The sequence below is a fragment of the Trichechus manatus genome, unplaced genomic scaffold, assembly GCF_000243295.1.
Source record: "Trichechus manatus latirostris isolate Lorelei unplaced genomic scaffold, TriManLat1.0 scaffold00052, whole genome shotgun sequence".
Taxonomy (NCBI): domain Eukaryota; kingdom Metazoa; phylum Chordata; class Mammalia; order Sirenia; family Trichechidae; genus Trichechus; species Trichechus manatus.
The window spans coordinates 8,714,571-8,739,305 of record NW_004443988.1 but is presented as its reverse complement, the minus strand read 5'-3'; the positions used below and the strand labels follow the sequence as shown (position 1 = coordinate 8,739,305).

General features: G+C 39.0%; 1 protein-coding gene across 3 annotated transcripts in view; it reads right to left on the bottom strand.

Moving 5' to 3' along the window:
* BABAM2 (BRISC and BRCA1 A complex member 2) overlaps positions 1-24,735 on the bottom strand; it is a 645,299-nt gene that overhangs the window by 126,785 nt on the left and 493,779 nt on the right. For 2 of the 3 annotated variants that reach the window (XM_004377641.1, XM_023732449.1), the window contains exons 8-10: positions 17,530-17,629; positions 13,915-13,985; positions 10,545-10,627 (exon numbers count right to left, since the gene is read on the bottom strand). In XM_004377641.1, the coding sequence (XP_004377698.1) occupies positions 10,545-10,627; positions 13,915-13,985; positions 17,530-17,629 (254 nt within the window). Of the gene's footprint in view, positions 1-6,256; positions 7,189-10,544; positions 10,628-13,914; positions 13,986-17,529; positions 17,630-24,735 lie in introns of those variants that run through there. The other variant, XM_023732450.1, reaches the window with a different exon arrangement.

Below are 24,735 nucleotides of genomic sequence, written 5' to 3'. Positions count from 1 at the left end.
AAGAATCATCTTAGGCGAAGGAAAGGACAGCACACACTACAGGGGAAGTCAGCACAACTGGACTAAACCAAAGCTAAGAAGTTTCCTGAATACAATCAAATACTTTGAGAGACAGAGTAGCAGGGGTAGTGGGTCTGGGGACCATGGTTTCAGGGGACATCTAGGTCAATTGGCATAAAAAGCTTATTAAGAAAATGTTCTGCATCCTACTGTGGTGAGTGGCATCTGGGGCCTTAAAAGCTTGCAAGCGGCCATCTAAGATGCATCAGTTGGTCCCAACCACTTGGAGTAAAGGAGAATGAAGAACACCAAAGACACAGGAATGTATCAGTCCAAGAGACAGAAAGGGCCACATAAACCAGAGACTTCATCAGCCTGAGACCAGAAGAACTAGATGGTGCCCGGCTACCACCAATGACCACTCTGACAGGGAACACAACAGAGGGTCTCTGATGGAGCAGCAGAAAGGTGGGGTGCAGAACTCAAATTCTAGTAAGAAGACCAGACTTAATGGTCTGATTGAGACTGGAGCAGCCCCGGAAAGCATGGCCCCTGGGTTCTCTATCAGCCCAGAACTAAAACAATTTCCGAGGCCAACTCTTCAAACAGGGATTGGACTGGACTGTGGGACATAAATTGATACCCGTGAGGAATGTGCCTCTTACTCAAGTAGATACAAGGGACCAAAGGGGCAGCTTCTGTCTGTAGGTGAGATGGGAAGGCAGAGAGTGTTAGGAGCTGGTTGAATGGACATAGGGAATCAGGGGTGGAAAGGAGGAGTGTGCTGTCACAATATGGGGTGAGCAGTTAGGGTCACACAACAATGTATGTATAAATTTTTATATGGGAGACTAACTTGAAATGTAAACTTCATCTAAACTACCATAATAAAAAAAATAAAAAAAAGAAGAAAAAAAACTGTAGGTAAAATTTTTTGATTAACACAAAATATGTCAGTAAAAGAAGAACAACAACAAAAAGGAATGAAACACATAGAAAACAAATATCAAAATGGCAAACCTAAATACAAACATATCGATAATTACATTAAATGTGAATGGATTAAACCTTCCAATAAAAAGGCAGAGATTGTCAAGAGGGATGCAAATGAAAAATCCAACTATATGCTATCTATAAGAGATAAACTTTAGATTTAAAGACAAAAAAAAAAAAGGTTGAGGGCAATGGAATAGAAAAAGATATACCATGCAAACACTGAAACTAAGAGAGCTGGAATGGCCATATTAATAATAGATAAAATAGACTTTAAGACAAGAAACATTACTAGAGACAATGGAGGACATTTCATAATGATAAAAGAGTTAATACATCAGGAAGTTACAAGTATTATAAATGTTTATGCACCTAACAACAAAACTGATAGACTTGAAAGGAGAAATAGATGATTTAACAATTATAGTTGGAGATTTCAGTATCCTTCTCAGTGATTGATAGGGAAACAACAGAAAACCAGCAAGTATGTAGAAGACTTGACAACATTAACCAACTTGATCTAACTGATATTTATAGAACAATGTACCCAACAACAGCAGAATACGCATTCTTCTCAAGCGCATATGGAACATCTTCCAGGATAGACCATGTTCTAGGCCGTAAAACAAGTCACAATTAAAAGAACTGAATCATACATCTACGTTCCTTGACCGTAATGATTAAAGTAGAAATCAACAAAGGAAATAAATGTGGAAAATGCCAAATATTTTGAAATTAAACAACACATTTCTAAAGAACCTGTGGGCAAAAGACAAAAGTAACAAGAGAAATGAGAAAATATTTTGAGCTGAATGAAAATTAAAACACAACATAACAAAATTTCATGTGATATATAGCTAAAGTAGTGTTTATAGGGAAATTTAAAGCTTTAGATGCTTATATTAAAAAGGGAGATATAAAATCAATAATCTAAGGTTCCATCTCAGGAAGTTAGAAAAAAGAAGAGGAAATCAACCCAAAGTAAGTAGAAACAAATAAATAAAAACAGAAAACAAACACTATAGAGAAAATCAATGAAACCAAAAGCTGGTTCGTTGATAAGAGTAACAAAATTATCTAGGAAAAAAAGAGAGAAAACACAGAGTCAGGAATAACCGGAGTGGGGTGGGGTCACTATAGAGTCTAAAAAAATTAAAATGATTATAAGAGACTATTATAAACAATGACTAAAATAAATAAGTTTGAGTATACCAAGTATTAATGATGATGTAGAGATGTATTAATGATGATGATGTAGAGAAACTGGAACCTTCATACATTGCTGGTGAGAATGTAAAATGATAGTCACTTTGGAAAACAGTTTGGGAGTTTCTTAAAAAGTTAAACATACACTACCACACAGCCCAGCATTTCTAATCCTAGGTATCTACCCAAGAGAAATGAAAAAAAAAAAAAAAAAGTGCACGAAAAGATTCGTACATGACTATGCAGAGTAGCATTATTCATAATAGCCCCAAACTGAAAACAGTCCAAATATCTGTCAAACTGTGAATGGATAAACAAAATGTGGCATATCCATACAGTGGAATAAAAAGTAATAAAAATAAAAATAATTTAAAAAACAACAAAAAGGAATGAAATACTGATATACTCAACACTATGAATGAACTTCAAATACATTATGCTATGTGAGAGAAGCCAGAAACAAGACTACATATTGTATGATTCTATTTATATCAAATTTCTAGAAAGTGCAAATTTCTAGAGACAGAAAGAAAATCAGCAGTTGTCTGGGGCTGAGGGTGGGAATAAGGACTGACTGCAAATGAGGACAATGGAACCTTCTGGGGTGATGAAAATGTTCTAAAGCTGGACTGTGGTAATGACTGCACAACTGTATAAGTTTACTAAGAAAATAATTGAATTGTATACTTATAATGAATGCCTTTTATAGCATGTAAATTATAAAATTATACATCAGTAAAGCTGTTAAACATACAAACACACACATACAGCTAAGAAAGAATCTAGAAAGTTCACTAGTACAGTAGTTCCCATTCCAGGTTCAAGCAAATAAGACAATGGCCGAAACTGTTGAAAAAGGAATGGTCCACGTAAGAAAAGAAACCTAAAACTGGGAAATATGGTCCTGGAACGCAGTGAAGAAAGCTAGAGTGAGGTTTAACCTGGGGATTCATGGATCCCTAAGGAGTTTCTGAGTTATCTTGGAATTTGAAATTATCTGCAAAATGTGTGATTACAGCCATGTGCCAGAGATTTCTAGTTGCCACTCATATTTAAATCTCCCCACCTTCTGGTACCTGAGCTACCTGTGGCCACGTGATGACATTCTGACTGAGAGGTAAACAGAAGTGTGATGTGAATCTCCATAAAGGATGAACTTAGCTGGGAGGAGGGTCCTTTTGTCCTTCCCTTCCCATTACCTTTTTCCTGGACTATGGCTCCAGCAGCCATCCTAGACCACGAGAGATCTACAGGTTGTAAGCTACACCTTAGATAGGCAGAGCAGAAAACCAGACGAGCCTTGGTCCGCATGACTGTGGTGCCACTTTACAAGCCCCAAACTAGCTTCCCAGACTTCTTGCATGTGAGAGAAACAAATTTCTGTCTTGCTTAGGCCACTGAAAATTTGGGTTTTCTGTTACATGCAGCCAAACCTAACACACAGAAGGTATTTTCTGTGGAAAGGTCCCCAATTTTCATCAGATTATCAAGGGGGCACTGTGAGTAGGAGAAGGGACTGATCTCTGCACCTCCACTTTTCACCGTCCAATCCATTCTGCACAGTGTCAGCAATACTAATGACAACATTTAAGTATCACTTTACCATTAACAAAGCACTTTTACACATAACCTCATATGATTCCTGCAATCAATTTGTGAAGACACTTCCTGTTTACATAAGGCGAAACTTTGTCTCAAAGAGTGAATTACTTGCCCACAGGGATAGCTGAAAGTAGTACAGGGTTCTGGTTTTTGCACTATATCATGGGTCTACCTCCCTCAAACACTAATTGCACCATATAATTTTTCTGCTTAATATCCTTAAATGGCTCCCCACAGCCCATAGACAAAACCCAAATTCTTCACTCTGACATTCAAGACTCACCATAGTCTGGCCCTACCATACTGATCCAAGATTATTTCTCCAACACCCATCTATCTATCTCACCACCTGCAAAGGACTAGGATCATCCCTACCTTTCTGTTCCTTGGCTCATACTGATCCCCTCACTGAGACCACCTTTCTTGTCCAAATTCTTCCAGTCTTTTGGGTCTCAGTTCAGTCCCTGCCTCCTCCATGGTGCCTTCTCAACTACTCAACTTACAATGATCTCTCGAGTTGTTTGAATTCCAGTAGTACGAATAGCTCTAGCACTTAGCACATTAAGTAACTGCACATGATGAAGGATTCCACTTCTCCACGTTATCACCATCTTTTCAGTCCCGCCTTCTCTACTAGATCATTTCCATCAGTGTACAAACTATGTTGTATTATTTCCCCTTTAAAAAAAAAACAAAAACCAAAAAACTTCCTTGAATGATTTCTCTTAACATTTTATATATTTGTTAAAGATTTCTTTCCCTCAACTAAAATGTAAACCCTATAAAGGCATGTACTTTGTTTGATTCACTGCTATAGCCTCAGCACTTTGAACAATGCCTAGTACATGGTAGGTACTCAATCTCCTTTTAGCTACAGCTGTATTTTCAGCTCCTTTTCACAAACTTGTAGAAAAAGTTACCTTTACATGCTGTCTCCATTTCCACACCTCCACTCACTCTTTTGCCCTTTCCATATATGTATATATAAATTTCTATTCACTCTTAAATCCATTCCCACCTGGCTTCTGCATCCATCACTCTATTGACACTAATTTTGTCAAGACCCCAAAGTCTTCCTGAGATACTCTCCTTTCTCAGCTTCTGTGATAGTATATTTTCTCAGTTTTCCTCCTTAACTCCATTTGCCCCTACTCAGCTTCCTTTGCCAGTTCCTCCTCCTTTGCTGGACTTGCAGATGTTGAAGTTCCTCTGAGCTCAGTCCAGGTTGGAGACCCAAAGTAGGGAGAGAAGTCAGGGTATTTATTCCTGCAGGGCTACAGGTTGGCAGTAGCTACATTCCTCTACCAAAGGCCCTCCCCAGCTCCTGCCGCATAGTCCTCTCCTATAGCTACAGCTGTAGCTCTTTCCAGCCCTCCTCTTGCCCATGCAGGCCTAGGATTGGTAATAACTCCCTGCTGCTCCTAATCATCCTTTTTGCTTTTCTTTAACCCTGCTATATTTGTCCATATGTATGTGTGGTGTGTGTGTGTGTGTGTGTGTGTGTGTGTACAGCCCTGATGGTGCAATGGTTAAAATGCTCAGCTGCTAACCAAAAGGTCAGTGGTTTGAATCCACCAGCTGCTCCGTGGGAAAAAGATGTGGCAGTCTGCTTCTGTAAAGATTACAGCTTTGGAAACCCTACGGGGCAGTTCTACTCTGTCCTATCGGGCCTCTGTGAGTTGGAATCGACTCGACGGCAGTGGGTGTTTTATGTATATATGTACATATATGAAAGTGATATATATAACTATGTGATATATATATATAACTATATAACTATGTAACTACTACATAACTATATATATATACATATATATGTATATATATATGTATATATATATAAAACACTTGTGCCCCACACATAGTAGGCAAGTTCACAAAATATTTGCTTTAAAAAATAAATACCATTGTACTTGACCTTCTTCTAATCTCTTCTCATGAACTAGCCCAGGGGTTGGCAAACTTTTTCTGTAAAGTGTCAAATAGTAAATATTTTTGGATTTGCAGGTTTTATACTTTCTCTGTTGCATATTCTTTTTCTTCATTGTTTCTTTTTTTTTCCTAACAATGCTTTAGAAGTGTAAAAACCACTCTTAGCTTGAGGACCATATAAAAACCTACTGAAGGTGGGATGTGGCCCACAGACTGCAGTTTCCCAACCCCTGTGGTAGACTGTAAGCATCTTAAAGTCAAGCCTGAATTATTTACTTGTATCCCCTAGTACCTAGCACAGGACAGAGCACGTAGTAGGATCTCACTAAACTCAGTTAACTTGAGTTGAGTTGATGGGGGTGGGGGGGGCAGGGAAGAAATGAAATGGAGCAGCCTAAAATGGTCAGATTTGGTCTAATAGGCATTTTGCCCGGGGAGACATGGCCTACGGTCCAGGCTGGGTGACTCAAAGGGTCATTTTACAAGGATTTACAGGTAATGGGGAAAGATAGCTTCTCAGTCACAGACTCTCTACATTGCCCTGGAAGTCATAGACCCCAACTCCCTCCCCTTCCAAGCAGCAACTCTGCTACCTTAGGTAGCTGCCTCCTCTTAGGACTACTTACAGTGCAGCTGACTAGGGTCCATGACAAAGAGCTTGCGTTTTCCCCAGTGGTTGCTTTTGTTTTTTGTTACTATGGCCTGCTATCTGGTCCTCTTTCCATTGCCACATTCTGAAAAGCTGCTAGCTTACAGATAACATCTACCTCCAGAGGTAAAATCGACTTGGCAAATATGGAATTACTTACACTTGGGATTACTTGGCAAAAATGGAAGTACTTACACAACCACTATGAATAATTCTTAGTTGATGGCCAGGAAACCTTCCCAGAAACAGTCTTCTGGGTTGGAGCAAGTCCTTGATCCTGTTGAGTTCCAAGTCTTAAGACACGTTGATAATAGATGAAGGAAGGAAGGAATACATGGATGGAAAAGCTCCATGACTATAATCACAGCCACAGTCCTCACTCCTGGAACAGGCAGAATGCCAGGATGTTGCAGTGTCTCCTGAGAGACCCCAGAATATGTACGTACAATGTTTTTCTCTAGGGCATTCTTGCTTCCGCATACGCTCACAAGGTTTGAGGTCAGAGCTGTCTGCCTCAAGAGAGGGGTATCTCTTTCCTCTAGCATCTCAAATGCTCGCAATTATTGCCAGCACCTGTCCTATCCACAGTTGTCTTTCTGAGCCTTGGAGAACAAAGAGGGAAGTCAGAGAAGAGATGCCATTTGGTGTCCTGCTGAGTCTTCAACCTCCATGAAGTAGTGGAGCCACCCACAGAAGACTGGCTTCATCTCCAGGAACTTTCTTCCTCCTTTTTCATGTGCTTGATATCTCAGAATAATTCACCACAATGTTCTATCATTGAGTCTCTATCACTCAATATTCACCTCCTTATTTTCATGGAAAGAAAAAAAGGAAAAAGTGTTCCCTTGGGTGTTGAAACCAAGCAAGCAGATGCTTCCAAAGACAGGTAAGTGTCAAATGCTTAACTGCATGACTGAGTAAAACACATTGTCTACCAAGCTTCCCTCTGACGTAGCAAGTCCTACATTTTATCTAAGAAAGAAGCAAAAGGGTAGAAATAATTAATCTAAAAACAGGCTGTGAGTTAGTGAGGGAGGAGGAAACTAATCCAAACTTCCTTGATTCATAGACTAGGTTTTATCCGTAAGAAGAGCACAGAGTGTGGGCAATGATGCTAAGAGACAAGGAACTAACAGCCTGGGGAGCAAAGGAATAACAGCTTGAGGAAACACTTGGAAAAAGTAAACTAAGCAAGTCCCAAAGTCCCTTGTAACTGTTTAATGAGTGCCTGGGGGTTCCATGTTTCTGAAGAAGGTAATTCAAAATGAAGTGAAAATATGACTTTGGGATTCAATTTTACATGTCTGACCTGGAAAAGCTAAAATAGGAAGGTGGGGAGCGAGCATAAGAATGCTAGACACGTGATATCATGGAGAAACTATTGTGTGGGGAACAGACTTTCAAAAGCAACGAGAATTGCTATAACACTGAATGGGTTGACAAGAGAGTTGGCAGGAGCTATCTGAGAGGCGAATTCTATTTTATCTCTAAACGTCACTCCACATGACAATTTCCTCTTCCTGGCTACCACCAGAATAGTCATCCTTGAGTTACATGTGGAAAACACAGGTTAGAACTAAACAATACCAAGAAGATATTTTTCTCTGATATTTGGTATGACCTGACATCAACTGAAGGTAGAATAATGGCTAGGAGACCAAAATAAGTTGCAGAAAAGAGTTCACATTTCATGTAACTTTGGGATAAAGTAACTGGATGAAGTAGTCATCTAATTTAATACTTCTTTAAAATACTTTGCAATTGTCCTTCTTTTGATGGGGATGGCCACAGCAACTCTCTGGGGCATCTGATGCCCACCACCACCATTCAAGGCAAAATGCAGGTCCCTCTTGCTGAGCTAGGCTAGGGGAATTACACATGGCAACTATCCAGGATCATAAGAGACAAACCAAGGATGCAGTCAGGATCTGGGATCAAGTGATCAGACTAGGAACAGAAACATTAAGATCAAAGCAGTGGGTGAAGTGAATATGCAAACACAAAGTGGGATCTCACAAAGGAATTAAGAATCAGAATGCAAAGCCAAAGCAGTGACACAGGTCAGAACCAAAAGTGGTGGCTAGAAGCACCAGGATTTGGCTCAAATTAGCAGGGCCACACAATATTGTGAGCAAAGAGAAGATGGCCAAGAGGCCTTAATTGTGAAGCTTCCTCTTCTACCATGTTCCATCTCACAGGTTGAGCTCCATGTGCCTACGTCTCTGCGGGACCTGACAACCAGTGTACATATGAGGAAACTAAAGCAGAGGAGGCTTGTCCTAGTCATTTGAACTGGGCACATAATTAGTCAGAGGCACACCCAGGATTAAAATCTTTACCTCTCCAACTCTCTGTTTATCTATTTACATAATTAATATAAAGTGATATGTTTGCATTTTTCAGATGCATTTTAAAAGATGGCCCTAATTTATGAATAGCTACCAAATAGGAGCTCAATACAAGTCCCTGCTTTACAAAATAGTAATAGTTGGGTAACACCTAAAGGGCAGGGAGGGCCAACTCCTTAAAGTATAGCCAGCTCTTAATTATCTCTGTGTGGATTATACCATGGTAAGGTTTTAATTAGAGGCTTTCTTCCTTTTACCACTATGTACATTTTTCGGTTTCTTTCCTCATTATCTGTTGATGTGAAATAAAGTAAGACAAACTAATTTAAATACTATTTTAGCCTAAGCAAATCCAAACCAAGAAAGTAAATCTGCTGGGGAAGAAAAGTCTCCCAAAGTCAGTATTTTTGACTATTGGATGCCTTGGCTACACAGGGCCAAAGCTTCTCTTCCTAAACCAGTTTATTAAGGTACAGGATAGTTCTGACTGAGTGAAGTCAACCCAAACCCGCTGCACTTATCTAACATGAGCTGGAAAAGCTGGGACTCCTTTGACTTTGGCTTGAAGACCAAACTACTCAAGAATAAAGGTCTTGACTGACTTGCAACTTGAACTTGGCACCATGTCACTTCTTATATAACAAGGAAGTAAACAAAAGAGACTAAATTATTCATCAAGGGCAAGCTGGACCAGTGTTTATTTATTGATTAGTAACACAACAAACATTTAAATACAATGTAGAAGAGCAATGAAAGTGATGTGCAGAACACATTAAAACACTGCCCCACTTTAAGTTGTATATTACATATTATCAAAGTTGTAGACTTTTCATTTAATAAGGATGATAACCAAATGGTCAAAGCAAGGATGTTTTAAGTAGTCCTGTAAGTTTTGAGACCTGATTCTGAAAAGATGCTTTGAAACAGAAATCTGTCTAGGTTAGGTGTCTCAGTTACCTAGTGCTGCTATAATAGAAATATCACAAGTGGATGGCTTTAACAAACAGAAATTTATTCTCTCATAGTCTAGGAGGCTAGAAGTCCGAATTTAGGGTGCCAGCTTTAGAAGAAGGCTTTCTCTGTTGGCTCTGGGGGAAGGTCCTTGTCATCAATCTTCCCTTAGGTCTACTAGTTTCTCAGCTCAGGGACCCCAGGTCCAAAGGACACGTTCTTCTCCTGGCTCTTCCTTTTTGGTGGTATGGGGTCCCTTTCCTCTCTGCTCGATTTTCTCTTTCATATCTCAAGAGATTGACTCAAGATGCAACCTAATCCTGTAGATTGAGTCCTGCCTCATTAACATAACTGCCTCTAATCCTGCCTCATTAACATCATAGAAGTTAGGATTTACAACACACAGGATAACCATATCAGATCACAAAATGGTGGACAACCACACAAAACTGGGAATTATGGTCTAGCCAAGCTAACACACATTTTGGGAGGACACAATTCAATCCATAACAGTAGGGTTTCTCAACTTTGGCACTACTGACATTTTGGACCAGATAATTCTTTGTTATAGGAGGCAGTCCTATGCACTGAAGGTTTAACAATTTTCCTGGCCCGTACCAACGAGATGCCAGTAGCAACCCCCCATGTGTGACTATCAAAAAGTCTCCAGACACATTGCCAAATGTCCCCTGGAGGGTAAAATCATTCCCAGTTGAGAACTACTGATCTAGAGATATTTTCTCTTTAAGACCACAAAAAATATATACATATGCTAAATTCAAGACATTAGTGGTTCTCATACTTATAACTACATGTGGTTTAGAACATTTTTAAATATACGCTGATAGCAAAAGTATACTTACTGTGTACAAGAAAGCAAAAATCTTTCCACATCAGCAACAGAGTGAGTTTTGTAAAGCCTTCTGCATCATATTCCACGACACCTCTAAGTAATTAAAACATACATACAAGCAAAAAACAAAAGTATAAATGAGTTAGGACTTAGTGAAGAATATATTAATAAAGTCAGAGTTATTTAATTCAAAATGCAAAAGGCGAGTGAGTGTGCTAGATTAGGAAGGGCATGGGATTTGGAATGAGAACAACTAGTTTCAAGTCACAGCTTTGCCATTTACTATTAGGACCTCAGACAAATCACTTAATCTTTGGAGCCTCAGTTTCCTCATCTGTAAAACAAGTAGAATAATACTGCAAACTCCATCACAGGGTTGTGAAAAACAAGTAAGATAAATCATAAAATACTATGTAAATGTTAGTTATTAGTAAAACGAAAAATTAAGAAGTCACCACATTGCCTGTACAGTGATGGTTAAGGCTCACTTTCAGTGGGCACTAAACAGGAATGAGCAATGACAATATTAGTAAGTTTAGGATTATGTATTACTTTTTTTCCATAGTGCTTGGAATCTTCTCACTTGTGTTCCTCCAGTTCCCCTCACAGGGCTCAAGACAAATAGCAGTGTTAGCTGGGTGAACACTGGGGTCAGATGGGAGGTGTACCTCAGATGTCAAGGAGAATACCTGACGGTCGCTAAAGGGGCCAGGCAGAATTCTGGTAGGCTCACCTCAGCCCCTTCCCTCAGAGGCATGTCACCATGGGGCAATACTAACCACATATGGAGGATGGGAATAATTGTGTCTCTCTTCCATACAAAGCAGGAGCCCAGGTGGCACAGTGGTTAAGCACTTGGCTGCTAACCAAAGGTTAGTGGTTAAAACTCACCAGCTGCTCCACAGAAGAAAGATGTGGCAGTTTTCTTCTGTAAAGATTACAGCCTTGGAAACCCTGTAGGGCAGTTCTACTCTGTCTTACAGGGTTGCTATGAGTTGGAATCAACTCAACGGCAATGGATTTGGTTTGGCTTTTCCAAACAAAGAGGCCTTTGATGTCCTCAGTGTTGCCTTCTCCCTGGGCAAGTTAGGTGAATCAGATCTTTGATACTGAAGACCTCCCAGTTTAAGTAGGAAGGTACAGCTGTACTCATTGTATAGATAAATGAATTGAGACAACAAAGACTAAGTGATTTGCTCAAAGATAGTTGGTACGCAATTCAGATCTTCTGACTTAAATCAGTGATTTTACTCACCAGTTTATATTTCTTTCTATGAATTCATAATTAACCCAGTATGTTATAACCCTGATATCTAAACTTTTTAGATCCTGTATCCCATCAGCAAAAACAAGCACATATTCTTTTTTATTATGCACATAACACATAGAGTAGCAAAGTACATGATTTAATAGTAGTTATACACAAGTTGAGCCTGGTGGTGCAGTGGTTAAGAGCTCAGCTGCTAACCAAAAAGTCGGCAGTTCGAATCCACCAGCCGCTCCTCGGAAATCCTATGGGACAGTTCTACTCTGTCCTATAGGGTCACTATGAGTTGGAATCTACTCGACAGCAACATGTTTGGTTTTTGGTTTTTTACATACAAGTACTCGATTGTGAGGATAGCACAGGACGGGGCAATGTTTCGTTCTATTGTACATGGGGTCGCTATGAGTCACAACCAACTTGACAGCACCTAACAACAACAAAAACTACATATACAAGTACAACTCTATGCAGTTGGGTGGCATAAACAGTTAAGTGCTTCGCTACTAACTGAAAGGTTGGCAGTTTGAACCCACCCAGAGGTGCCTCAGAAGACAGGCCTGATGATCTGCTTCTGATAGGTCATGGCCTTGAAAACCTATGGAGCAGCTCTACTCTGCATACATGGGGTCTCCATGAGGTAGAATCGACTTGATGGCAACTAACAGCAACAACTCTATGACTGTATTATAAGCATAATTAAAAAACACAAAAACGTACATTTAAAAATAATAAGATTTAAAAATAATTATAAATGCAATTTTCATACTTTTCTTGTACACCAATACAGTAAATTGTGTAACCCCTGGAATGCACGCACCCTATTTTGGAGGTCACTGTGCTAGCTTCTTCATTTTCAACTACATATTCTGGAGAATCTTACTCAAAACTTAGAAGACCAATGGTGTCATTTATCAACTACTGTTCTTATCAAAAATACTTTCACAAAATGTTCAGAAATAAAACAAAAAAACTTTAGTAAAGACTCATGCGAGAGACAGTCATACTGTTTATTGACACTACTGTTTTGGAGGAATAAAAAAATTTCACTATGGATAGTAAGAAAATGTCTTGACATTGTTTTGAGAAGACATAAATTTTGCTTATATTTTTGCTACAGTTTGTGAAATTAATTTCCATGGAATGGCTAATCTTGTTCTTGATTTCATTTTCTTTCCCATTCCTGCTTTCCTTTTATCCTAATTTCTCCCTTTACTTACTTAAATTTTTATGTGTTACTGTATATACACTTATAAACTTTCTTTGGAATAAGGTGGGGTATAAACAGACCACTAAAACTCCTACTCTACCTACTACTAAATATAATGCTCTGTCCCTATGTGGGTAGAATGCTCCACCTTTTAAAGGAGACTAAGGAAAATGCATCCCCTGTCCTACTGAGCTAAGCCCCTGAAGGAGCTTGGTAAGGCCTCTGACATCACTTAAAGAAACAGAGCTGCAGAGCAGCGCAGCCACTGGGAACCTGGAGGACAGGGCAAATACAGAGGGGCAGCCCCGGGGGAAATGCCCCTCTGTAACTGTAGTTACACACTTCCTTTTTCCTTCTCCATGCTTTCTTACAACTCCTAATCTGAAGTTTGAGTCACAGCTTTCTTATCTAGTGTTAGATTTCCTTAACAAATCTATGTGGCACTCCTGTCAGGAGACTTGAATCCTAGAGAAACAGGGGTCCCACCCAGACTCCACCTCTTCTAGGAGTGTGACTTCCATCTAGTTACTGAATTTCTCAGTTTCAGGACTTTCTTGAGTAACGTGTGTCACTAATACCTGCCTGCTTCATCTTGCATGACTGCAGTGAGACAATGGAGGTGAGAATGTTACGCCAACTGCAAAGCCCTCCACAACAGGCATTGTCATTGTCGTGTTTGGGGCTAGTCATGTTATTTCAGGGAAGATATTTGATTCTATTATTTGCTAAAAAATATATCTTCCAGGGAGCTTCAGTATAAGCAACATACCAAAAAGAATCAAAATGGCATTGAAAACGCATCATACATATGAACTAAGGGCTATTTTCTTAACCAAGCCCCCACGCTAGGTCATCAGGAAGTGAGGGCATCATTGCCATAACAGTTTTAAACAGACAAGAACTTACGTGCCAAAGTGACTGAGGAAAGCAGCGATATACTCTCTCCTTTTGTGATATCCTTGAATTACATATTGCACCTGGAATAGGAACCCAAAGCTGAGAAGTAGAATAGTAGATTTTTAAATGCTTTATTATGAAAAATTTCAAAGAAGTAGAAAGAATAGTAAAATGAACACTCATATTCCCACCACCTATATTCGATAAATGTGAATATTTTGCCTAGTTGCTTCATGCAGCCATATACCTGTCAACCTATCAATCTTGCTGAAACATTTCAAAGGAAATTAGAGACATCGTGACAGTTTGCCCCTAAATACTTCTGCATGCATCTCCAAAAAACAAGGACATTCTCCTACATAAGCACAATATAATTACCATACCCAACAGATCAAACAATCACTCTTTGAATTTATTTAGTACCTGTCCATTTTCGAGGTTTCCCAACTGTCTCCAAAGAAGCAGGGTAAAATCAAGGATCAGGTATTTTATTTGTATTTTATGGCTTTTAAGTCTTTTTTTTTTTAAATTTTTTTTTAGTATACTTTAGATGAAGGTTTACAGAACAAATAGTCTCTCATGAAACGTCAGTACACATATTGTTTTATGACATTGGTTAACAACCCCACAACATGTCAACACTCTCCCTTCTCGACCTGGAGGAACTTATTTTAGTGAAAATATATATAGCCAAAGTTACACCACGCTTTTAAGTCTTTTTAATCTAAAATAATATTACCTCCTTGAGTGTGCATACATGTGTGTGTATGAATGCACACACAAAAAATTGACTTTTCAAATATTGTCTTGTAGAATGTACAGCACTCTAGAGTCTCTGATTGTTTCTTTCCTTTTCCTCTACTCCCTGTATTTCTCATAAATTGGAAGTTAGAGCTAACGGTGTGATTAGATTCAGGTTAAACATTTTTGGCAAGAAAACTTCACAGGTGGTACTGAGTTTGATCACTTGGCTAAGGTGGTGACAGCCAGACCTTTCTACTGTAAAGAGGTATTTCTGTCCCCTTCGCCACAGTGAGTCATCTCTGGGTATACCTCTTGAAGCATGTGAAGATCTAGTTCCCCATCAACCTTTCACCTCGTGGTTTTGGTATCTGTTGGATCCTTGTCTGGATCAATTATTTCATTAAACAAAAAAACCCACTGCCGTCAAGTCGATTCCGATTGATAGCAGCCCTATAGGACAAAGTAGAACTGCCCCATAGGGTTTACAAGGCTGTAAATCTTTACAGAAGGAGATTGTCACATTTTTCTCCTGCAGAGCAGCTAGTGGGTTCAAACAGCCAACCTTCTGGTTAGCAGCCGAGCACTTTAACCACTGCATCACCAGGGCTCCAGTTTAGGGTTTCCAAAGAGTGCCTGGTGGATTTGAACTGCTGGCCTTATGGTTAGCAGCCAAGCTCTTAACCACTGCGCCACTAGGGCTGCATTTATTTCATTAGGGGCTGCAAAATGGTGATTTTTGAATTTGACCATTCCTCTGCATTTATCAGGTATCCTTCTCTGTGAAGAAGAGCTTTCTCTCATCAGCTGGGGCTATTTCATTATCTCGAACTACAACTCCTACTGAAAAGGCAGGATAATGCTTAATTCTTCCTTTTTAAATTCCTAATATTCAAAATAATGAGTGGTATAATAGGAGATTTTAGTTTGCCTTTTAAAATTTCCTTATTATCATCAAATGACAGTTTCTCTAAAAAAAAAACAAACTGTGAATACATTAAACTAGGCATCTGAAAGTTAATCATTTACCCATCAGCTTCTAAGAAGAAAACATATTCCTTACAATGTCCTCATAATGGTGAAAGAAACAATGGAAGAGAGAAAGCCCCCAAAATCATTTATATTGGCTGTAGTCACGCTGAGTTTCCATGGCTAACAAATTCCACATAAAGTGCTTGAAATAACCTTGACACAGTTGGGACCGATAGCTATTTGTACCGTTTAAAAGTAAAACAATTCTATTATACAACAGAGGTTTATGTCAATTTATAAAAACAGTGCTTACTTTGCAGGCTTAATGCAAGATCAGAAATGTTTTGGGGAAAAAAAAAACAGATGATAAGTTTGCTTAAGTGGCTTTGTTTTAAAAAAAGAGATGAAAATGGTTCTGTATACTTGATTTTAAAAACAGAAAACCATTTTAACAGAAACCCACAACAAAACTAGCTATAAATATAGATTTCAATGTAATTATGTTAATTCATTTGAAGAGATTGTTTCTAAAAGTAACTCACACTGTCCTCGTTTGTAGCAAACACAAGAAAATCAATTGTAAAAGACAAGTAAAATTAATGAAGGAGAACCAGATAAGAAAAACCAACTGATTCTTGTATTTCTGGGAAAACAGTCTTATAATTTTTTTGAGGAAAATGTATGACTAGAAATTAATCTCAATTGGAGAGCTTTAAAAAGGCTTTTCTTCTCAACTCTGGAAAAACACATTTGCATTTTTCTCTATAATACTGGAACACAGATTTGAAGGCAGTGCAAAGCCCCAGAATGTAAATAAAAACGCTGTCCTCTGATCAGTTTTGCAGGAGGGCAGAGGCTGGGGAAATATGGGCCAATGAGAAGCAACCACTCCATGAGAATTAAATCCCCTGGAATCTACGCCAGGCCTATAGGCTGCAGAGTTGTCAGATATCAGTTTCTCTGACATTTAAAAAATAATACAAAATCTTTGAGATATTATTGCACTTTAAAAATATTTTCTGTATAGGGATGAGCTATCTCTTGAATAAAAGAGACAAACAAAAGATCTATTTTCCAAGCCAATGTGAACAAGTCAATAGGAGCAAAGAAAATAGCACTCTGGCAATTAAACAAACTGAGTCACGGTCCACATGGGAGAGGAAAGAGAGCCAGTGCTACTTGCGGACAGTGTTGCTTGTCTCTAGTTTTCAGATAAACACACTGGTTGGACATTAACATGTATATTCTTACACTTTTTGGAAATAGCTAACAACAATCATTAAAGTAAACTCACTTACTTGCCAATGTAACAGCTCATATATGCAGAAGAAAGTGCCAGGCAATCTGATGTGCCTGGGTATAAGACCAGCTGATATGGAAATCTTGCCGCTAGGAGCAAGACTGTATAACATTGCTCCCAGACATTAACAGGGAGAATCAAGAACTGCCTATTAAAAAGTGGGGTACAGACAAACATAAAGAGATGAAGACTGTTTTTTCAGAATTATCCTGATCTCATCTAGTGGCAAACACACAAACATATCAGATAATTGGGAAATAAAGGGTTCAAAAATTTAAGACCAAAAGAAGGTGTTTAAGATCTAGCAAAAACTTAAGGTTTAAAGCAGATTCAATAAAGAGGATATTTGAATCTCTAGATATCAAGTTAAGAGATAAAGATAAGACTGGAACAGGACATTAGAATCTTTAAAGAAGAAAGGAGGGCAAGGAAATAGGGAGAGAAATAGATGAATTGTAATGCAACACAGGAAAGGCAGATGTTACGTGGAGGCTGAAAAGAAGATGGCTGGAGGAGGACGGTACATGCATGATGGTTCTGAGTACCTGCACGTACTATACAGGAGAAAGAGGGGTCTCATAGGATGGCAGAGTCAAGGGATTCACTTTTACCTTGTTGGTGAGCAGGTGGCATACTTGAGGAACATAATCAATGAGACATCCTCCTCCTGGAAAAGCTGGGATATGAAGAGCTGAGGAGCCTCCGAGTGCACTGAAAGGACAAGAGTACAGTGGACACTTCTCTTAGGGCTCAAGCAACTTAAGAAGTAATCCCCCAAAGCAGATGTGGCTTCCCTTATCAAGGTCTCACCACCAACTGCCTGAATTAATGGTGATGATGAGGGGAACATAGGCTTTACTTTATGATTAAATTTCTCTATATTTAATCCATTTGGTTAAATTTGCATGCTCATGTTACACATCATCAATAACAACTAACGATCTTATCTCACAGCAGTATAAATTAGCAAATTTTGATTGGCATGTATAAATGTCTTACCGACATCAAAGAGTTGTATGCAATACTGAAACACATACGTTTATACTTTTCATGATGCCCAATTCAGTGCTGGGCAAAGATAAGGTATTCAGTAAAAACCTGAACTGAACTAAAATGAACAAATGCAACACTGTAACAGTGTACCAGGAATTAAGAGACTAGTTCTGCAGTTCATCAGCTCTTTTTCCTTGGACAGCCTTCTCCAGCTTCAGTTCCCTCATTTTTTAAGTGAGGCAGGTGGTATAAAGCAGAGGGTGCAAATTCCAGGGTCTACCCAGCCCAGGCAGGTGGTGTAAATGGGTGGAGAGAACTGGATGGCAACTCCAGTGAATTGGAGACCTTATGCACAGTGGGAACGGCTCACCACTGCTCAGCTCCAGCTGGCTTCCCACATGCAGGAACGCAAACCCAGTCTTATCAGATTCTAATTTTGCAAGAGAAGCCAGAAATCTAGATTTTTACATTTAATGTCTCAATTTTTAAATGGTGGCAATTAATTAAATTTTTTTTAAAATACAGTGCTGCCTGGTCCCATGCCTATGGGTCAATATGGGTGGGAAGTTTGCAACTTCCAGTCCAAGTAAACACTGACATTTAATTAATCTAAACAAGAAAGTATAGTCATTAATCACTAGGATACAATGTTGATTCAGAAAGTTTCCTGAAACTTTCACGAAGATCTGTTTTTCAGTTTAAATTAGCCAGCATATGGTTATGCTGGCTATAAATCGTTCAGAACCTTACAACAAGCATTTTGTATAATATCACTCTTAATCCTGATTTCATTTTCTTTCTTACTCTGTTTCCTTTTGTCCTAATTGTTTTTCTTATCTTAATTTTTTTTTTTTAAGGTATATGTTTCTATAGCCCCTAAAAGCCTCTCTGTAATATAGTGGGATATAAAAAGAGTCTCAAAATGAATTAATGCTGTTATTCTTCATGATCCAAGCCATCCCCACCCCCTAGTTACAAGCTGGTAAATGGAGGCCAAGGTGTCACAATTAATAACCTAGAAAATCATTCCTTAAAAGTTTAGTACAGATTAACTCAGTCTAGAATTTGTGATACAAGGAACAATATATATCTATTAAAAGAACTTGAGACTCACTCTGTCTCTTTATGACTACATTTTTCTGAAGTTAATTTTTCTGGTAAAAGTAAATTATATATTTATTCCAATAAGACTTTGTTTATGGGAATGAAAAACCCCAACAAACAAAATCTCAGATGATATGAGGAAGTCAGCGTGGAATAGAAAATATTCACTACTGACTTTTCCCACTCAGATGACACCTAAAAACACAGCAAGTTTGCCAAATGAGAAAATTATAAGACAACATTTGACTATATATGACAATTACGAATCATCTACACTCAGCAATTGCAAAGAATCAATAAGACCATCATTTCTTTCTACTACTTTTAGAATAGATACTGGATTAGATTTAGCCTAAACTCTGAAGTAGGCTAGGAAAATTCCCATGACTTCCTGTGAAGCAGAGGAAGGCTCTCTGTCTCCTTTTTATACGCACAGAGTATACAGAGGACACACATCTAACTGGAAAGTCCTAATGATTCCATTAGGATTGGACACTGGTTAAGAAGAAAGTTCTATAGTACATGAAAAATAAACCCAATATTTATATCCTGTAGCTATTGATCAAATATCTGGATAATATAAAGAATGTCAAGAACCAGACTACTCATAACTTTCTTAGCAGAACAATCCTTGGCATAATAAAATTCCAAAAAAGAAAATAATTTGAACAGTTCCCTGGAACTGACTGTAATGGACTTTGACCTGTATGAAATAGTACCGGATAAGTCCTTAATCATTCACTGAACTACATACAAGGCATGAAAATACTCTATGGGTAATCTTCAAAACTTGAAGCTTTCTCTTGCTTATATCATGCCATTTTGAAATCAGCTATTAAACAAAAATTACCTATAATGAGCGAAAGAAGCAGAGGTATACAGAAATACAAAGACCAGCTGTTTCGCTGCTAGGCCCAGTGAGATGGTTAACCCATTTTTCTGCATTCTGCTTCTGTGATTATCAAGAACTAGTACATGTTGCTAGGTATTTTCTTACATTATCTAATTTAATCCTTCCTACAATCCAATGAGGCAGATATTATCATTAGTATTTTACACCTTGAGAAATCAATGCTTAGAGAAAAGAAGGCATCTCAGGGTCAAACAACTAGAAAGTGGTAAAGCCAAGATCTCAACTCAGGTCTGCCTTTCACTACAGTCCATGCTGTTTCCATTGAGTCGATTCCAACTCTTGGTGACCCCATGTGTTATAGAGTAGAACTGTTCTATAGAGTTTTCCTGGCTGTAAAGAAGCTTATCACCAGGGCTTTCTTCCCTGTGCCACTGGGTGAGTTCCAACAGCCAGGTTAGTAGTGGAGAGCACCCCACTTGTGCCACCTAGGGAGCAGGGGGATATTTTTGTGTATTTTAGGTGAAAGTTTACAATGCAAATTAGTTTCTCATTCAAAACTTTATACACAAATTGTTTTGTGACATTGGTTGTGATCCTTGCAATGTGTCAGCACTCTTGCCCTTTCTCTTTATACCCCAGGTTCCCCGTGTCCATTCATCCAAGTTTCCTGTCCCTTCCTGCCTTCTTGTCTTTGCTTTTGGGCAGGTGTTGCCCATTTAGGTCTCCTATACTTGAACTAAGAAGCACGTTCCTCACGTGTGTTATTGTTCGTTTTATAGGCCTGTCTAATTTTTGGCTGAAAGGTGGACTTCGGGAGTGGCTTCAGTTCTGAGTCAGCAGGATGTCTGGGGGCCAAAGTTTCAGGGGTCCCTCCAGTCTCTGTCAGACCAGTAAGTCTGGTCATTTTTCGTGAATTTGAATTTTGTTCTACATTTTTCTCCCACCCTGTCCGGGACCCCTATTGTTATGCCTCTCAGAGCGGTCCGTGGTAGTAGCCGGGCACCATCTATTTCTTTTGGGCTCAAGCTGGTGGCAGCTGTGGTTCATTAGTCCTTTGGATGGATATTTTCCTTGCATCTTTGGTTTTCTTCATTTTCCTTTTCTCTGAACGTGATGGGACCAACAGATGTATTTTAGATGGCTGCTTGCAAGCTTTTAAGACCCCAGACGCTACTCACCGAAGTAGGATGTACAACATTTTCTTTAAGAAGTATGTTATGCCAATTGACCTAGCTGTTCCCCGAGATCATGGTCCCCAGTGGGAGCTGGGGGATTTTAAGCATGAAAGAGCTGCAGGGATGGGAGGAAACAGTGGGTCTGGCTACCAGTCAGCTGGGTCAGGATTCCAATGATGACAAGAGGCTCTTAGAGGCACTCAGACCACCATTAAAACAATCTGATGTACAACTCATCTTCCTTCACAGTTTTCTACACAGTAAAAGAATGAGCACTCCTCTTAATTTTGTTCAGAACTCAGAACTCCCCAGTGCAACCATCAAACACCCAGATTCACTTGATCTTGGATACGATGGACCACCCACTCTGTCATGTCTAGTTTTGAATGATTTAGTTAGCTGTTCAGTTAGCTTCAATGTGTAAAGCGCTTTAGATACTAGGAAGGACAATTTATTTCGCCTTTTATTTGATTCAGTAGTTTCTTAGCTTGTAAGGGTACTTAACCTAACATCTGGCGTCACACACTGATAAGTGCTGCTGATTCATGTATAAATATCCGCCTCATGGGTAAATATTTAACAGGCTTGCTATAGCCTGAATGTTGCCGTGATCATGCTGAATAAACAAAGTCAAGTGCCATGAAATAAAGGAGCTATTATGTTTTTAAAGGGTGCAAGATGAAGGTAGACCTTGTGATCTCTAATTATTTAATATTCATGAATCAAAAAATACTGGGCTGAGCAAGAACAACAGAAAACTCAACCTGTGCAAAGATTCCAAGACTTGCTTGGCTATTCCCAGGAATGCAGGCTGGCTGGCAGGACGCAGGGGACCAACACACTACACGGCTGAGCTGGGGCTGGGGAAAGGGTGAGGAAGAGATGAAAGAGACCACTTGGTGTTGATTCGTTTGATCTCTAGAGCAGTGCAGTGAGAAAGCAGGGGTAAAGAGGCAGGGGAATCTCTGTGGCAGGGCCTCGGGCTGCCCTTGGGAGGAGAAAGCGTGAAAAGAGCTGTTTTGAAAAGGGCTACCTCTTCATGCACTGAAATGAAACATGAAATTAGCTAATTCTTAGAACTGAAGTTGCATCTGTAAGTATAAATTAGAATGACAAGACTAGAGTTTGAGAAATCTTTCTGACAATGGAGTTGGTTGAGTGAAATAGACCAGAAGGTAGACAGAAAAGCATTTCCAAGTCTCTCTTTGGCTCTAAAAGTCAAATGTAAGAACTGTCTGTATTACACATATTAATACCATTCTTCTCCATGCAAATGCAGCTATACAGCCCTTTGTGGACCTTGATCTGTCTCTAATACTCGAGACTAGCATAAAGGAAATATTCTTTTAGTATTCTGACATGGAAAAATGCAGGGAGTCAGCCTATCTGAAAGTCTGATTCAGGACAATGGGGTTTCAATTTTGACCCCTTATGGAATAGCAACCCCTCTCCCCGATGTGTGGTTTTACCTTACTGGCTAAGCAAAATGCACAAAACATAATTTGGCACTGAAACAAACAAGGAGAAGGGCCAGTGGCTCTCAATTGTAATTCTTGCTTCTGACAAGTTTTCTCTCTCTGGCTCTATCCAACTTTCTCATCAGTACAACAGGGATAACACTACTTTTCTCAGAGACTCATCTCTCTGAAAGGGTTAGTATACCAATTAGAGTAATATTCTAGGTGGCACAGATGGTTTGCCCTCGACCGCTAACCTAAATGTTGGTGGGTTTGAACCCACTCAGTAGTACCACAGAAGACAGGCCTGGTGATCTGCTTCTGTTAAATTTATAGCCAAGCCTTCCAGCCAGCCTGCATTCTTGGGAATAGCCGAGTGAGTCCTGGAATCTTTGCACAGGTTGAGTTTTCTGTTGTTGTTGCTCAGCCCAGTATTTTTCGATTCATGAATATTAAATAATGAGAGATCACAAGGTCCATGAGCAGTTCTAATCTGTAACAAATGGGGTCATCATGAGTCGGAACTGACTCAGTAGCAACCAACAACAACAATAATATTAAAACAGTACCAAGCACCTTAAGAGAGACTTTATTCTAGAACGCCTCTTGTTTGAGTGTTCTATGCCCAAGGGTAATGTCAAGGTGCCATCAGAGACACTTCGGTCAGCCTGGGCATCCTGCTCTTGCCCTTGAATTGGGTTCTAAAGGAGAAGAACTTGACCTGGCTGCCTCCTCTACTGGGAGTGTTGAGGGCTGGAGCATGGAAATGGAGAACTTCCAGCAAAGCAGATGAAGACAAACTGCCTCTAGTCCCCAAACTAAGGGAAATCCTAAGAAAAGGTGTGTCTTCAATTCAATTCAACAAACAGTAACTGTATACCTAACTACATGTAAGGACTTGAGTTCCTTATGACTAGGGCACCACTGATAAGTCCCTCCAAAGTAGAGGAATACCAGGGATCTCGAGCATCTGGAACATTCTATACTAGCAGAGTATGTTTCCTGCGGGCCTGCCAAGAGAGCCATTACAATAAACAAAAAGCCACAGTGATTTATCAAGCACTTACTTTACCAGGCACTTTATTAGGCCCTTCATTATCTCTAAACCTCACAACAACCCTGACAAGTAGTTATTATTAGCCCAATTTACAGAAAGAAAACTGAGGTTCTAAGAGTCTAAGTGTCTTGTCCAAGATTATCTAGCAAGTAAGTTGCAGACATGGGTTTGAACGAGATCTTTCTGCTTCCAAAGCCTACATTCTTTCTCATTATAAATTCTTTCATAGAAAGATAGCGTGGAATTTTTGAAAACCTAATCCTCACTGAAACAGTGGTGTAAGTGGCCGAAATTGTCTCAACGCTTTTATCCCTAAAATTGATCACCTTGTCATCTCACTTTTTCTCATTTTAGGATATCACATGCCACTGCACGTAAACTTGGTGGGATAAAAAAGTGTCACTCATAGATTCTGAAAACCCAGAAGGACATTAATACTAAATTGAGAGGCTCTGCTTTTTTCCTTTTGTTTGTTTGCTTTTTTTCTCCCCTAACTGAATTTTTTTTCCTATAAAGCATTTTCTAGGCCTGTTGTTAGCCCTCATATAATTTTATAGATTCAACTTTGAGTCATCTCAAGAGTCTCTCGATCCTTAGTTAAACCAAATCAGGATGTAACTCAATATGGAAAAATCTTAATGAGTACAACAGGAGAAATAAATACAGAAGATCAGGCTGATGAGTTAAGTAGGAGAAAATTTGAGGAGTCACATGGGTCAGAAGCTCTCTGAAGCATCTATCAATGTAGGCCTGGCTGTATGACATTTGTGGCTAATATAATCTTTCCATTAAACACACTTCACAGCGGAAGTCAGGTCTTTATTAGAGTGTTGTATTCTGTTTCTAGTTTTCCATTTTTGGAGGAATATATGAAAATGGAAATGTTATGATACAACAATAAATATGATCAAACACTCAGAAAATGTTCCTCTTTGGAGCAAAGTCTAAAGAAGTTGAAATTGCTAAATTACTTAGAATTTTGTGGAATTATTAAATTTGAAAAAAGACTAATTTGAAAATGTAAAGGCATATTATATGGATAATTTTGATTAGCTGTTCTCTGCTTAGGCACAATATAAACGAAAAGAGTTTGAAAGGCAGTAAGAGGGATTTGCTTGGTAAAATAAATTATCCACAGAACACAGCAGTAAATAGTAACTCCGTTTATTAAACACTAA